The 16,808-nt window shown below is 44.6% G+C and overlaps 1 protein-coding gene across 1 annotated transcript; it reads left to right on the top strand.

Moving 5' to 3' along the window:
* Positions 1–882: 882 nt before the first annotated feature.
* Positions 883–7,220, top strand: LOC118389514 (transmembrane protein 233-like). Its single transcript, XM_035779417.2, has 3 exons — positions 883–1,416; positions 2,912–3,046; positions 3,312–7,220. The coding sequence occupies exons 1-3, from the start codon at positions 1,210–1,212 to the stop codon at positions 3,321–3,323; spliced, it is 354 nt and encodes a 117-aa protein (XP_035635310.1). The 5' UTR covers positions 883–1,209; the 3' UTR covers positions 3,324–7,220.
* Positions 7,221–16,808: the final 9,588 nt, after the last annotated feature.

Genomic DNA, 16,808 nt, shown 5'->3' with positions numbered 1-16,808 from the left:
TTTGTCAGAGCTAATGGTGGGAAGCTTCGGCGTCTCAGAACCCGTAACGGGAGGAGTAGAGACAAGAGAAGGCTCGGCCTCTGACTCCGACTCGTTGCTTAATTGGGAAAACCGGTTGAACGTTTCTGTTTTTTGTATGTCTTGAGATTTGATGTAAACTTAATCCCACGGGACAGGTACTTCCACCCGATGCGATGATATGTCATCATGTGCTGAGCTACGGTGTCGTCACTCCCAGTGACTGATGTCATTTGGACTAGCCTCTGGAAAGCCCTATTATAGTGGGGGATACTTAAATGTAGGGGAAGCATCAACACATATTTTGGAAGGACTCTAGCACCGTTCTTGACCTTGGCAGGACAAAGCACATATTAATACGTAACCTTTATTTTACTAGGTACAGTACATTTTGTCCCACTTCATACCTACTGAACACCACCCAGGTGTGTTCAAGGTGGGCTCAAACAGAAGCAGTAGGGTTGGCTAGTCACCCTTGTCTTATTGATGAATTGATTGCAGTGTGAGTAAATGTTGTTTGTGAGTGTGGGAAATACAGTGTTATACACTTAACAAACTCATTTGGGAATGTTCAAAGTCCCAGTGGTAAACAGTGACCTCCACCACTAACACACACATTTTGCTCAGTGTTGGCCAGGACTGGCTGCCAGTGTGTGTGTGTGTGTGTGAAGGGGGAGATTAATTGTTAGCCACAGCATATGAGGTCAGATCCTGGTCTCTCTCGTCTCCCTCCTTTCTCTTGCCTGGGGAGGGGTGTGTGAGACAGGGTGGTAATGTTGCCCACCCTAAAGAAAATGAGGTCAGCTCTACGTGAGGGTAGGGGTGTCTCGACGCCCCCATTCCACACCAGCCTCCCTTCTTCAGACCCCTCAATCAGTTCTGGACAGTTCCTGGAAGCTTGCTCAACTCTACTCCTTCACTGGCTATTCCATCCTTCATTTTTCCAAGTCAGATCTTCGCCCCTTTTTTTCCTCTTCTGAGTGGGGTAGTTCCTGTGCTGTGTACCATTCCTACAATTGGCTGAATTTCTGCCATTTGGCCATTATTTTTCCTTTTGTTTTCTTTTGGCCTGAGATTTCTTCATCTCCTTTTGTTTTAACTTTCCCCTTTTTTCCATTGGTTGTTTTGTGGCTCGTCTCTCTTTTCATCTCGTTGGCTGTGTTTTCGCTCTTGTCGTCTGTTACCCACACCATGGCCCGTCCTCTGGCTCTGGAGCCGATAAGAGGGCATTTGGGTGTTAAGAGTTCCCTAAATGGGAGTGCAGACTTTGACAGACTTAGTTTTATGGGGGAACAGCATCCTCCACCTCCCCTCCACAGTTACCTGTGGCTAACAATCCTCACCTGCTTCTGCCCCGCGTACCCAGTCAACATTGTAGCTCTGGTCTTTTCAGTACTGGTGAGTAGGGGACATCACAGGCATATGGGAAATGGTTTACTCACTGACTAATATATGTCTTAAAGCTGATATAAATGTATAGACTACTGAATGAGAAATATATAGAAAATTATGTGAAAAGTATTTCAGGTCAATTTCCATGAAGGAAAAAGCCAATGCTAAGTGATATGTTGCAAGATGAATACATTGTAAACACACGGCCAGTTGCATTTCACAATTTTTGCAATTATAAAATAATCCTAATAATCCTAATCACATTCTGTTTATGTAGTAATAAAGGGACAGTACGCATTTTTGAAGTTGACCTTATTTTCAACTTCCGTAGGATGTTGTTTCCTCCAAACCATTTTTTAAATCATTAGCTCATTATTTAGCAATGTCCAGAATAATATGGCTAGCATTTAAAAAATATATAGCAATGCTAGTGGAAACTGATTGTGTCCATTAGTGGTTATTCAAAAGCATGGGGAAAGTGGAGGAGAGCGGAAAGCAACTCTGCTCTAGCTTTTGACTGCTTCTCTAAAGGAAAAGAATCATATTCTGGGATTCCAGCAACAAGCCGTAAAAAAAATATCTGGTGCACCAGCTTTGAATGCTTACCAGCACAACAGTTCTCCTTTGCAATTCTCATATGTTCTTAAGCTACATGTCAGATCATAAGATATGGTGTTGAGAGCTGGCTGATCACACTAGGATCTCTGCCCCAACTTTCTCACGATGTGTGTGTGTTTTTGTGGGACCAAGAAAGAGAAGTGGTGTTGCTAATATGGGAAGGAGTCTACCGGTAATCCCGTATTTACTTTAATATCTGCGTGTGGCCGTGCGTGTATGTGCATGGCTTGTTGGTCTGTCTGTCTGTGTATGTGTTTGAGGAAGAAACAAGAGCCAAATGTGTCTGATGAGAGGAACAGATGTGTCTGTGGTAGGGCAGGGTTTCATCGAAGTGCCCTCTGACGTGCTCGATGTGCCCTCCAAAACATGCTCGCTCCTTTCACCTCTCAAAACACCACGTCACTGACACACTTTTCCCATCCAAAGGGTTTGGACCCCATTACTTTCTCTCCCACCTTTCTTTTCTCACTCTCAAACACACAATCACACAATGTTATGCAGACCTGGGTTCATATAGTCTTTTACTATTCCAGTATTTCTGGAATAGTACAAAGTGCAAATCCCACCCATCTGACACTCAAGCCAGGCTCAATCAAACACTCAAAATATTAGAAAGAAAACGGATACTAGTTGAACCCACGTGTGGTGTTACGTGTTCCGTACCTCATTCACATGTGAGTATCACATGTAAATATGACACATTTCTTTTACTCCAAATGATTTTCCAAATACATGTCTACTTCAGTATGAGGTAGGTACAGTATGTGGCATGAACATGTTTCTCCTTAAAAGACCATGGTAAAGCAACACATTTTAGTCCACGACTGCTGGTGAAGTTGATCGCTCCCTTAAGTGAAGTGTTTTCCCTCTTGTCCCCATGCAGTCCAGGAAAAGTTATGAGTTGCAAGACTATGACGGCTCGCGACGACTCGGTCAGAAAGCTCTCCAAGTGGCCATCGCCTCCATCATCATCGGCCTCCTCATCATCGCCATATTTATCATCGTTCACTTCACCACGGTAAATGTGGCAGCCATTCCCCATAATGTAACCAATGGGATATCCCATAATGTGCTAACGCTGCTCATCTGGCACTCCAGGCAGGCTCAATCAAAAGCTCAAAGTATTTCAAAGGAAACAACAACTATTTGAACAGACATAAAGTACATGAAAATATTAAACAGAGAAGAAACACTCAAACAGGCATTCAACCATATATAAATATGATTTGCATACTTCTATGTGTATGTCTCATCTGTGTGTTTTTTCTTTCTCTCTATTCTAGTATAAATTGTAGAAGAGTTGCGCGGTATGCCTGGAAAAAGCCAAACAAAGTAAAAGTCGCTCTCAAAGACATGGACTATGGACACCTCTCTGAATGGACTATGACAAGGGTTCTGGGGCCCCGGATTTGGCAGTAATCTCCATCCTCAAGAATGGGATTCCACTCCAGGTGTGGTATCCATCTTTTCTTGCCGTCACACATGCTCCACACCCAGCCTTTCTACTCTTTTATCTGGGAGAAGAACTTAAGAAGCAAGACTCTGCTTTTGAAAGACTGTATGGAACACTGACCTCTGGATCACATGATTACCCACAGCACAAACCTCGCGCACGCACGCACGCACACAGACACACACACAGTTTTGTATTGCTATCTTTGTGGGGACCAAATAATTGATTCCCATCCAAAATCCTATTTTCCCTCACTTCTAAATATAATTCTAACCTCAACCTTAAGCCTAACCTTAACCCCAAACCCTAAAACTATACCTAACCCTAACTCCTAACCCTAATTGGAACACTAACCCTAATTGCAACCCTAACGCTAAACCTAAACCCTAAAACTACAATAGCGTTTTTCCTCGTGGGGACCAGCAAAATGTCCCCACTTGTCTGAATTGTCCTTGTTTTACTATCCTTCTGGACTTCTGGTAACTTCTGGTAAATAAACACACATACACACATATTATAAGAGGAAGAAACACCTGCCCATTCCTGTGTGCAGTTATTGATAATGTGGGCTGTTGGGCAAGTGAACAATTACTTTTTGCAGCGGTAACTGTGTGGTCACTGTAGCACTAACATGCTGACAATTACTGTATTTATGGTGCTTTCAAGACAACCGGGAACTCTGGAAGAATTAGGTCAAATCATGATATCATGGATTTTCAGGTCGGATAGTCAGAGTTCTAGAAGGATCCCAGAGTTTCCGAATTGGAATTCCGAGTTGGATGACCATTCAAAACTATTTTCCCAGTCGGAGCTATTTTTTCCCAGCTGTCTTGAATGCACTGAACTGAAGTTGGAAGTAGGAGATTTCCAAGTACCCAGTTGTTCTGAACGTGGCATTATTGTGCCACTTGGGATGTTTGATGTGTCAATCACGTAACTGTCGAGTGTTTACTGTCATAAATGTCTTTCGCTTTTTTACTTGATATTACATCTGCCAAATATGTACAGTGCATTCTGAAAGTATTCAGACCCCTTCCCTTTATCCACATTTTGTTATGTTAAAGCCTTATTATAAAATGTCCTCCTCAATCTACACACAATACCCCACTATGACAATACGAAACAGGTTTTATTTTTGCAAATGTATTACAAACAAAAATCAGACCTTATTTACATAAGAATTCAGACCCTTTGCTAAGAGATTCAAAATTGAGCTCAGGTGGATCCTGTTTCCATTTATCATCCTTGAGATGTTTCTACAACTTGATTGGAGTCCACCTGTGGTAAATTCTATTGATTGGACATGATTTGGAAAGGCACACACCTGTCTATATAAGGTCCCATAGTTGACAGTACATTTGAGAGCAAACACCTGTCTATATGAGGTCCCACAGTTGACAGTGCATGTCAGAGCAAAACTAAGCCATGATGTTGAAGGAATTCTCTGTAGAGGTCCGAGACAGGATTATGTTGAGTTACACATTTAGCGAAGGGTACTAAAAGATGTCTGCAGCATTGAAGGTCCCCAAGAACACAGTGGCCTCCATCATTCTTAAATGGAAGAAGTTTGTTACCACCAGGACTCTTTCTAGAGCTGGCTACCCGGCCAAACTGAGCAATCTGGGGAGAAGCGCATTGGTCAGGGAGGTGACTAAGAATCTGATGGTTACGCTGACAGACCTGAGTTCCTTTGCGGAGATTGGAGAACCTTCCAGAAGGACAACCATCTCTGCAGCACTTCACCAATCAGGCCTTTATGGTAGAGTGGCCAGACGGAAGCCACTCCTTAGTAAAAGGCACATGACAGCCTGCTTGGAGTTTGCCAAAAGGCACCTAAATGACTCTGACCATGAGAAACAAGATTCTCTGGTCTGATGGAACCAAGATTGAAATATTTAGCCTGAATGCCAACCGTTACATCTGGAGGAAACCTGGCACCATCTCTATGGTAATACATAGTGGTGGCAGCATCATGCTGTGGGGGTGTTTTTCAGCGGCAGGGAGAGGGAAACTAATCAGGATCGAAAGATGAATGGCGCAAGTACAAAGAGATCCTTGATGAAAACCTGCTTCAGAGCGCTCACGACCTCAGACTGGGAGCAGACAGTTCACCTTCCAACAGGACAACGACCCTAAGCACACAGCCAAGACAACACAGGAGTGGCTTTGGGACGAGTCTCTGAATACCCTTAAGTGGCCCAGCCAGAGCCCGGACTTGAACCCGATCAAACATCTCTGGAGAGACCTGAAAATAGCTGTGCAGCGACCTTACCTATCCAACCCGACAGATCTGGAGAGGATCTACAGAGAAGAATGGGAGAAACTCCCCAAATACAGATGTGCCAAGCTTGTAGCGTCATACCCAAGAAAACTTGAGGCTGTAATCGCTGACAAAGGTGCTTTAACAGAGTACTGAGTAAATAATACTCATGTAAATGTGATGTAAGTTGTTTATTATTTTACACATTTAAAAGCAAAAACCTGTTTTTGCTTTGTCATTATGGAGTATTGTGTGTAGATTGATGAGGGAAAAAACGATCGAATCAATTTTAGACTAAGTCTGTAACGTAATAAAATGTGTAAAAAGTCAAGGGGTCTGAATATTTTGCCAATGCACTGTATGTGTAGGAGTGTTTTCTTGTCATGTAAAAAAAAAATAAAAAAAAATAAACAGAATGACAGTACAGGAATAACAACTTTATACCGACAGAATGTAACATATTAGAATAGCTACATAATAAAGTTGAATTAGTAACAAATTTCTTTAAAAAAAACAAGATTTGGGTTTATGTTCATGTTTGCCATTGACAGGGCATATGAAGGGTTTAGGAGTTGTTCTGAGAGTTGTTTAGTTTTGGTCACAGATAGCTCAGGTTGAACACAGATGGTCTTAATTACTGCCCACAACCTGCTCTGGCCCTCATTCACCCATCTCCCATTCCCCCTGGCTCTCCCCTAGTCCCCTGCAATCTGCCGAGTCGGAAGGATCCTGTAGTTTGATATGTAACAGTATCGCCCATCACTGGCTAAATATAGGGACAGATGTCCCCCTGTGTGCTGGTGTTGGGCTGCATGACACGCTAGCCTGCTGTGTTCTGCCAAGTGTAGCTCACATGGACAAGAGCTGACTCAGCTACTACCTGTTGAGTCCCACTATCACACTGGCGCGTTTTGGACTAACCCCTTTTAAACATTGTGTGTTTGAGCTACAGTCTTCCAGTTGTACCATTGGATTTGTCTATTCTTCTGTATCCGCTGATACCAACCATTAGTATGTGTGATTAACAGGGACTGAGTTAGAGCAGTGATTGTGAGACAAGCGCAGAAGGGGTCCGAGGCGGGGTCAAGGGGCGGTTCTTCTCATAAAAAACGTCTGTAGAGTCCGAATGGTGAACTACAAACTATTATGAACCATCTATGAAGAGCTGAGACTCTGACGTTTTGCTCTATGGCGCTCACAAGCTACACACCAGTCCTTAGAAGGTAAGGGGTTCTTCAACATAGAAGATCATAGGAAATCCCAGGAAATAATGTCTATAGTACTGTAATAAGCTCACATAGTTGCTGTAACAAACTCCGAAATCCACACAGTTGTCACTGACTAGTTGGACATTCATTACCCACCGAGTAAACAATTTCTGTACTTACGGCATTCTTATAAATTCATTTTTTTATTCGGTTTTTGCTTGGCAGGCCTTATTTGTTTATTGACATTTGTCAATAAAACTCATGAATGCAACTGTTTATGTCAAATTATTTTGTAGTCTACTTGTAGGCCCGGTTGTCCTGAAAAGAAAATGGTAAAATGCTTCAATGCGAGGCTACATTTCAGCTTGTTTTGCTGTGAGAGGCCTGGTTTCTATGGAGTTCAGTTGTGGGCCTCCACTAGTAACAGGGGAACAGTATGTCAATGGGATATCAGCCAATGGCATTGCAATGACAAGTGTCTGCCTTGTAAAGGATGACAATGTCTATAACAGGCTAGTGAAAGTTGTAGTGAAATGATTTTCTATTGGCCAATGAGTTTTTAATGCATGAAATAATCACACAAGTCAAAACTGATGTAGGCTTCTGTTTCCACACAACCAAGTTTCACTGTTGTAACCTGTTCGGTCCACTTGAGAGTTTGTTTCACTGGACACTTCTCAATATCATGCTTCCCACGCAACGCAGCATTATAACCTAACGGTGATGATGATGAGGGAAACAGGATAGTCCTGAGAACGTGTTAAGACAAGTGGGGCACACAGCCAGTCAGTGGCTTAAGCCTGAGAGCCGTACGGGAGACGGTCAACGATGGTCTGTGGCCGGTTAGTTTGACAGAACCTTTGGTAATAAGATGCACTGGAATACTCTGCCCAGGCACATTCCCTGCTTGACCTAAAAATGGCATGTCATCAGTGCATATCCATCTCCTACCTTAAGAGACTGTCAGAAGAGTAGTAAGATGTGGATTTTGGGTAGTGGGTCACAGAAATCCCCGGTAGTCTGTGGATGTTCAAGATGCCACTGCTAAGACCTCACACACCAACTAATCTGGAGGGTAGATATAGGAAAGCTGTGGTAGGATCATCTTTTCACAAGCTACCAGAAAAGAAAACATACTGATATGCATTATGGTAGTGTGGTTTCAAATTAGAGCCTAGTGAGGTCAAGTATGATAATATGTTTTGCTTTATGGAAAATAAAAAAATGTGTTTTTACAAAACTACGGGGTATCTTTCTGTTTGACATTTCTTGTCTATTTTATCAAACAAATTGTTATCCAAGAAGTGTTTTGCTACAAGTTATAGGTGCTTTTGGATTACATAATGGTGCCAACAAAGGTTACAAACAAAATGTTTGCTTGTACATACTGTATGTATGTCACGAGATGGATTCGTAGATAAGTGGATAATTGGGTGGCGGGGCTGGTGTGATCAGACGCATATCCAGCGAGTTAGCTAATCGGAAACTGGGGATTGGCTGTCATTTCCATTAAAGGCTGTGTGTTTTGTGGTGTTCGAGGCTGGGAGTTGAGCGGAGAATGTCTCTCCGTGGGGATCGGCCCCCTATTCAAGGGATCATGTCTTGGACCATTGCTGTGATCACACTGGACCAGTGTCTAGTGGTTTCCGTTCCGTCTGTCTTACTCTCGTTTAGCACCGGAGACGGTTCCATTGGTGACGACATCAAGCTGAGTCTCAGACCGGGCGCGTTCCAGGACAGGGAGCTTTACGGATCTGGATATCGCCATACAGAAACGTTTATTTTATTTTGTGGGGATATGATCCTTGTCAGACCCTAGAAATCTAAAACCTATCCCGACCCTTTCTGGATGTTGTCTGTCTTTCCCCCTCCTTATTTTGTCCCATAGCAGATCGTCAGAGTATAGCAGGGCCAAGGGTAGGTCCCATTTATGTGCAGAACCAGAGTCGAGATTGCAGTGCTTTTCACTGTATTATTTGCAGTGTCTTCCATTAGAATAACTACAGTGGCTTGCGAAAGTATTCAACCTCCCCCCCTTGGCATTTTTGTTTCCTTTCAACCTGGAATTAAATAGATTTTTTTTTTTTGGGGGGGGGTGTCTTGTTTTTATTGTTTCGCAAACAAGAAATAAGACCCCAAAAAATAGAACTTGAGTGTGGAATAACTATTCACCTCACCCCCCAAAGACACTATTTTGTAGAGCCACCTTTTACAGCAATTACAGCTGCAAGTCTCTTGGGGTGTCTCTATAAGCTTGGCACATCTAGCCACTGGGATTTTTGCCCATTCTTCAAGGCAAAACTGCTCCAGGTTCATCAAGTTGGATGGGTTCCGCTGGTGTACAGCAATCTTTAAGTCATACCACAGATTCTCAATTGGATTGAGGTCTGGGCTTTGACTAGGCCATTTCAAGACATTTAAATGTTTCCCCTTCAACCCCTCGAGTCTTGCTTTAGCAATATTTTTAGGGTCATTGTATTGCTGGAAGGTGAACCTCTGTCCCAGTCTCAAATCTCTGGAAGACTAAAACAGGTTTACCTCAAGAATTTCCCTGTATTTAGCACCATCCATCATTCCTTAAATTCTGACCTGTTTCCCAGCCCCTGCCGATGAAAACATCACCACAGCATGATGCTGCCACCACCATGCTTCACTGTGGGGATGTTGTTCTCGGGGTGATGAGAGGTGTTGGGTTTGCACCAGACATAGCACTTTCCTTGATGGCCAAAAAGCTCGATTTTAGTCTCATCTGACCAGAGTATTTTTTTCCATATGTTTGGGGAGTCTCCCACATGCCTTTTGGCGAACACCAAACGTGTTTGCTTATTTTTCTTTATGCAGTGGCTTTTTTATGGCCACTCTTCGATAAATCCCAGATCTGTGGAGTGTACGGCTTAAAGTGGTCCTATGGACATATACTCCAATCTCTGCTGTGGAGCTTTGCAGCTTCCTCAGGGTTGTCTTTGGTCTCTTTGTTGCCTCTCTGATTAATGCCCTCGTTGCCTGGTCTGTGAGTTTTGGTGGGCGGCCCTCTTTTGGCAGGTTTGTTGTGGTGCCATATTCATTCCATTTTTTATTAATGGGTTTAATGGTGCTCTGTGGGATGTGGGATGTCAACCCTGATCTGTATTTCTCTACAACTTTTTCCCTGACCTGTTTGGAGAGCTCCTTCGTCTTTATGGTTCCGCTTGCTTGGTGATTCCCCTTGCTTAGTGGTGCTGCAGACCCTGGGACCTTTCATAACAGGTATATATACACTGAGATCATGTGACAGATCATGTGACACCTAAATAAAGTCCACCTGTGTGAAATCTAACTAATTATGTGACTTCTGAAGGTAATTGGTTTCACCAGATCTTATTTAGGGTCTTAGCAAAGGGGGTGAATACACATGCATTTTTTGAATTTTTTGAAACAAGTCATTCTTTTCATTTCACTTCACCAATTTGGAGTATTCTGTGTATGTCCATTACATGAAATCCACATAAAAATCTATTTAAATTACAGGTTGTAATGCAACAAAAGAGGAAAAACACCAAAGGGGATGAATACTTTTACAAGGCACTGTATCTTGTTGCAGTGCCATATCAGAATAAATCAGTGTGCAGTATGTTGCAGTGTCACTTTTGCATGCCAGCTATTTACCTGAGGGTAACACAGTCTGCTGTGGGAGATGGGGAAACGTGGGTCCGACCCATGTTAACCCGTGAATGGAAAATGAAACGTACCTGTCCTGGTCTCCTGTGTTGGGGTTGTGTGCTGGAGAACATTACATCCTGTGTTGGGTGGAGTAAAAAGGGGTTCACACTTAATAGTGACACCTCTTTAAGTGGCGTTGGGTCGGCACGATTTTTCCATGCACACTTCTCTTGCACAGGGGACTAATGATCAGCGAGGGGATGGAGCACAGGGGTCAGAATGCTCTAGTCCTTCAGGGGCATGCACACTACCTCAGTATACTCCTGTAGCAATGCCTTGGTTCACGTGTTCACCCTGGGTTCCCAACTTTGCTGCTGAGAGTAGTGGACAGGTAGTGGCAAGCTCAAATGGAAGCAATATTGAGGGTGCAAGGAATGGCAGAACAGCAGCAGATTGATTTCATCATGGGAGCTCTAGATGGCCGTGCAAAGAGAAACCATGTTTAGTTAAGCCCAGAGGAACTCACCTGCTTCTTTGTGGGCTGCATTACAGGCCCGATTTGGCAGCCTCTGACCCTACACCAACTCTCCAGCCACTTCTTTGACTGTAACCCGAGGGGAGATAAGCCTATGGGAGACTACCTCCTGTGCACATGGGAGTTGTTTAGCCGATAGCTCCAATCAGATCCGGCCGGATATGCCAAGGATGAATAAACTCTTAGGGACCAATTCAGTACAGGTCTAAAGGAGGGCCCTGTGGAACAGGTGCTCCAAAAGTATGCCTAGCGACAGCAAGGGATGCCATTAAGGTTAGTTAGAAGGCTGAGTCTCTGGCCAGAGAGATGGAGGGAAAGGACTGCCAGGTTTGCCGTACTGTTCCCCATACAAGTGGCACCCCAGCCGCTGTGAACCACTGCAGACTTTGAGCAATGGAAGGAGAACATGTGGTGAGCTATGGCAGGAGATGAAGGAGCAACTGAACAGCCTGGCAGAGACCCTAGTGAGAGGTCATACAGCAGAAGTCTCATTCAGCTGCGCCGCCATGGCCGAGGGAGGAGCCAAGGGGCGTGTAGTAGGCGGGCAATATGTTCCTTTCTCTAATGGAAAGAGAACCCCATTCCAGTGGGACTGACAGGGCAGACCCATTTGTTTGGGGTATAGACAGCCTGGCCACATCAAATGCTTCTGCTCCACCCAGAGAGATGAACAGGCCCTTTAAAAACAGGAATACCCTGGTCACTGTAGAGTTAGATGTCGGGCTACAGGCACCAGGCAGGAGGAAAGCCCTGAGAAGTCAGCTGTTGTGGGAAACTGTCCTCATATAGAAGTGGAGGTAATCAAAATAAAAAAAAACATGTACAGTTGAAGTCGGAAGTTTACATACATCTTAGCCAAATCAATTTACGCTCAGTTTTTCCTGACATTTAATCCTAGTACAAATTCCCTGTCTTAGGTCAGTTAGGATCACCACTTTATTTTAAGAATGTGAAATGTCAGAATAATAGTAGAGAGAATGATTTCTTTCAGCTGTTATTTCTTTCATCACATTCCCAGTGGGTCAGAAGTTCACATACACTCAATTAGTATTTGGTAGCATTGCTTTTAAATTGTTTAACTTGGGTCAAACATTTCAGGTAGCCTTCCACAAGCTCCCACAATAAGTTGGGTGAATTTTGGCCCATTCCTCCTGGCAAGACTGGTGTAACTGAGTCAGGTTTGTAGGTCTCCTTGCTCGCACATGCTTTTTCAGTTATGCCCACATATTTTCTATAGGATTGAGGTCAGGGCTTTGTGATGGCCACTCCAATAACTTGACTTTGTTGTCCTTAAGTCATTTTGCCACAACTTTGGAAGTATGCTTGTGGTCATTGTCCATTTGGAAGACCCATTTGCGACCAAGCTTCAACTTCCTGACTGATGTCTTGAGATGTTGCTTCAATATATCCACATAATTTTATTTCCTCATGATGCCATCTATTTTGTGAAGTGCACCAGTCCCTCCTGCAGCAAAGCACCCCCACAAAATGATGCTGCCATCCCCGTGCTTCACGGTTGGGATGGTGTTCTTTGGCTTGCAAGCCTCCCCCTTTCCTCCAAACATAACTATGGTCATTATGGCCAAACAATTCTATTTTTGTTTCCTCAGACCAGAGGACATTTCTCGAAAAAGTATGATCTTTGTCCCTATGTGCAGTTGCAAACCGTAGTCTGGCTTTTTTATGGCAGTTTTGGAGCAGTGGCTTCTTCCTTGCTGAGCGGCCTTTCAGGTTATGTTGATATAGGACACGTTTTACTGTGGATATAGATACTTTTGTACCCATTTCCTCCAGCATCTTCACAAGGTCCTTTGCTGATGTTCTGGGATTGATTTGCACTTTTGCAGCAAAGTACGTTCATCTCTAGGAGACAGAACGTGTCTCCTTCCTGAGTGGTATGACGTCTGCGTGGTCCCATGGTGTTTATACTTGCGTACAAATTGTTTGTACAGATAAACATGGTACGTTTAGGCGTTTGGAAATTGCTTCCAAGGATGAACCAGACTTGTGGAGGTCTACAATATTTTTTCTGAGGTCTTGGATGATTTCTTTGGTTTTCCCATGATGTCAAGCAAAGAGGCACTGAGTCTGAAGATAGGCCACGAAATACATCCACAGGGACACCTCAAATTGACTCAAATTATGTCAATTAGTCTATCAGACGCTTCTAAAGCCCTGACATCATTTTATGGAATTTTCCAAGCTGTTTAAAGGCACAGTCAACTTAGCGTATGTAAACCTCTGTCCCACTGGAATTGTGATATAGTGAATTATAAGTTAAATAATCTGTCTGTAAACAATTGTTGAAAAAAATACTTGTGTCATGCACAAAGTAGATGTCCTATCCGACTTGTCAAAACTATAGTTTGTTAACAAGACATTTGTGGAGTGGTTGAAAAACGAGTCTTAATGATTCCAACCTAACTGTATGTAAACTTCAGATTTCAACTGTATGTTGGATACGGTGTCTAATGTAACAGTGTTTAGTTTTCAGAAGTGGTTTGTTCATCTCCCTATGCAAGATTCTTCAGATCTCCGCCGGCTCACGTTGAAGGCAGCCAATTGCCTACACATCCCCTTTGTCGGCTATGCAGTTGTGGATTTTGTAGTTGGAGGAGTGCAAGTTCCAGCCAAGGGGGTTGTGATTGTCAAGGATGACTGTCTGGGGGCTGACCAAGTAATCATTGGGATGACTGTCATAGGCTAATGCTGGAAGGAGCTGTTCGAAGGAGTCTCACTGGGTTCAACGCCACTGTGGGTAGCTGCCAGGAAGGAGTGGCAGAATGCTTTCGCTGTCTGCAGACGAGTCATGCAGACCGATGAGCATGAGGGGGGGCAAGGTACTGCATTGCCTGTCCAAGAGAGACCCCAATGGGATCCCAGCTAGCAGTGAAAAGTTGCTGTGGGCTGGAGTTGTTGGTGGGACCTCCTCCAAAGACTGCTAAACCCTGGTGGAGGATACTGATGATGGAGTTGTGTGGCAAGAGTGCAAGGAGAAAGGCTACCCTTTTGACTGCTGAATTGAAACCCGTACCCCCTTGTTACCCTCTTGTAGCCTTCTCAGATCTGTGGAGAGTGAGACCTGGTGCTACGCACCCAGACACCAGGTGAAGTTTAGGTGGATGTGCAGACAGTTCAGTTACACTCTGATGGCCAACCCCCTGTAAATTTCCAACCGGTAAAGGGAGCCAACACAGCAACAAAGGCTCCATGCTCTCCTATCCCATTGGTCAAGTGTGTTCTCTGCCCATGAGGAGGATTTTGCTAAGTCTGATGCTGTCCTACATCACATTCCCACAGGTACTGTCCACCCCCCTTAGCCTAGAGAGACACCAGCCAATTTCACCAAGCCTGTACGCAGAGCTCAGACTCCAACGGGCAGGGATGCTAGTCTGGGGTAATCACAGAAAGCTTGAGTCCCTGAGCTGAGCTTTCACCACACCCTTGGGGCTGTTTGAGTTCTCTGGCATGCCCTTTGGACTCTGCAACGCCCCTGCCACCTTCCAGAGCCTCATGCAGTAATGTCTAGGAAGCAAGGTAAACAACTTTCTTTTGATCTACTTAAATGGTATTATCTACTCAACTGACTTTTACACCCATCTAGATTAGGTGTTCAAGAGGCTTGCCAAGCATGTCCTGATATTACAGCCTACGAAATGTCAGCTCTGGCAGAGGGAGGTGGTCTACTTGGGGCATGTGGTGAGTCAAGCAGTGCCCCAATTCTGGCATATGCCGACTTCAGTAAACCATTTCTCGCCTACACTGACGCTAGATTGAGGGGCCTTGGGGCAGTGCTGTCCAAGGTGACAAGGAGAGAGTAATTTCCTATGCCAGACCGAGCCTGTCTCCTCTGGAGAGGAATGTTCAGAACTATAGTTCAGTCAAACCTTGTATGGGCAGTGACTAAAATATCCAGAGACTACCTGTGAGGGGCGAAGTTCACAGTTTACACAGAAAACAACACCCTGGTCCACCTAAACACTGCAAAACAGGGATCAGTTGCGCAGCACTGGGTGGCCCAGCTGTACAGTTTCCAGTTTTCTGGTGAAGTACCACCCCAGTTGCTCTACCAGACTGCTGATATTCTCTCCAGATTATCCAGCACGGACGGGCAGGTGTGTCTGATTCAACAGGAGCATCAATAGCTTCTATCATTAGCAGAGAGGGTCAACCGAGTTGAAAGGCCCAATGGAGTCAAAGGGTCCTGTAAGCGGTTTAATCAAACATTGTTATCTCTCCTTGGGTCCCTGGGGCAAGATGAGGAGATGGGTTGGCCAGAGCAGTTACCTATGCTTCTCCAGGCATACAAAAACACTGCACCACCGGTCTTACCCCATTCTTTGTAATGAGTGGCAGGCATGCCGCTCTTCCTGTTGATGTGACTTCAGGTGTGGAGGCCAAGACACTGCAGATGGACCTTGATGGATGGCTGAGGCACCATCATGACCAGCTACAACTGGTCTACAGTCAGGCCGAGGCATGGACCCGACATTAGCAGGAGCGAGAACAAACAGCGGTACAACAAGCGGAGAAAGGACCTTCCATTGATGGCTGGTGACCGGGTGCTCCTGCAGAACTTCCGATGACAAGATCAGGGTAAAATAGCCCCCCGATGACAGCCGCAGTCTTTTGTCATTCTAGGACACCTTCGGCCTGGACTGGCAGTCTTTTGTGTCCGACCAGAGGGAGGAGACCAAAACGGGCCATTCATCTGAACCATGTGCAACCTTGCCCCTAACGACCTTCAGGCCTCTCCCAGATGCAACTCATGGGTGGTTGCCCTGATGACGAACTGGAGCTGTGGAGTTGAGTGGCGATCCGAGAGCAGAGGACCTAGAGAGGCATTGGTACGGCACAAGTAAGGGACGTGTTCCATTTACACCAATATTGCTCTCTCTGGGCTGTTTTGCCCTGCCACTGAAACCCACTATTGTTGGCATGTTTCCCTGCTGTCTGTCTTCCTCTTGTTTAGCACCGGAGGCGGGTCCATCGGTTACGTCGCCAAGCAGAGTCTCAGACCAGGCGCGCTCCAGGACAAGGAGCTATGCGGATATGGATATCGCCATACAGAGACGTTTATTTTATTTTGTGGGGATATGGTTCTTGTTGGGCCCTAGAAATCGATAATCTATCCCAACCCTTTCTGTATGTTGTCTTTCACGCTCCTTATTTTGTCCCATAGTAGAGTCTTTCAAAGGGGTAGGCAGAGTCGAGCAGGGCCAAGGGTTGGTCCCATATTGTATGCAGCACCAGAGCGACATTGTAGTGCCTTTCACCATATTGTTTGCAGTGCCTTCCATTAGAATAACTATCTTGTTGCAGTGCCATATCAGAATAATTCAGATTGCAGTGTGTCCCTTTTGCATGCCCGCTATTTACCTGAGAGAGTCAGACGGAGGATAACCTACCTGAGTGGAGGCTCTATTGTGTCCGATCCATGTTAACCCATGAATTTAAAATGACTTACCTTGAGCATACTTACCTGTCCTGGTCTTGTGTGTTGGGGTTGTGTGCTGGAGAATATTAAATTATCAAGTCTACTCCTGCAACTCCCCTCTGGCGTACAATGTCGCCAGAGTACTAACCACCGGTCCTGGGAATCATCATTACGCACACCTGGTACTCATCATTACACACACATGTGAATCATTATGATTCATACCTGGACTCCATTACCTTCCTAAT

The sequence above is a fragment of the Oncorhynchus keta genome, chromosome 10 (assembly GCF_023373465.1).
Source record: "Oncorhynchus keta strain PuntledgeMale-10-30-2019 chromosome 10, Oket_V2, whole genome shotgun sequence".
In the NCBI taxonomy this organism is placed as follows: domain Eukaryota; kingdom Metazoa; phylum Chordata; class Actinopteri; order Salmoniformes; family Salmonidae; genus Oncorhynchus; species Oncorhynchus keta.
This window is presented reverse-complemented; position numbering and strand designations above follow the sequence as displayed.

What these genes read in the sequence shown, in the direction of transcription:
- LOC118389514 (XM_035779417.2), top strand. Translation starts at nt 1,210, where the DNA reads ATGGCCCGTCCTCTGGCTCTGGAGCCGATAAGAGGGCATTTGGGTGTT. An exon ending in CTCTGGTCTTTTCAGTACTG is followed by an intron (nt 1,417 to 2,911) that starts GTGAGTAGGGGA and finishes GTCCCCATGCAG; the next exon opens with TCCAGGAAAAGTTATGAGTT.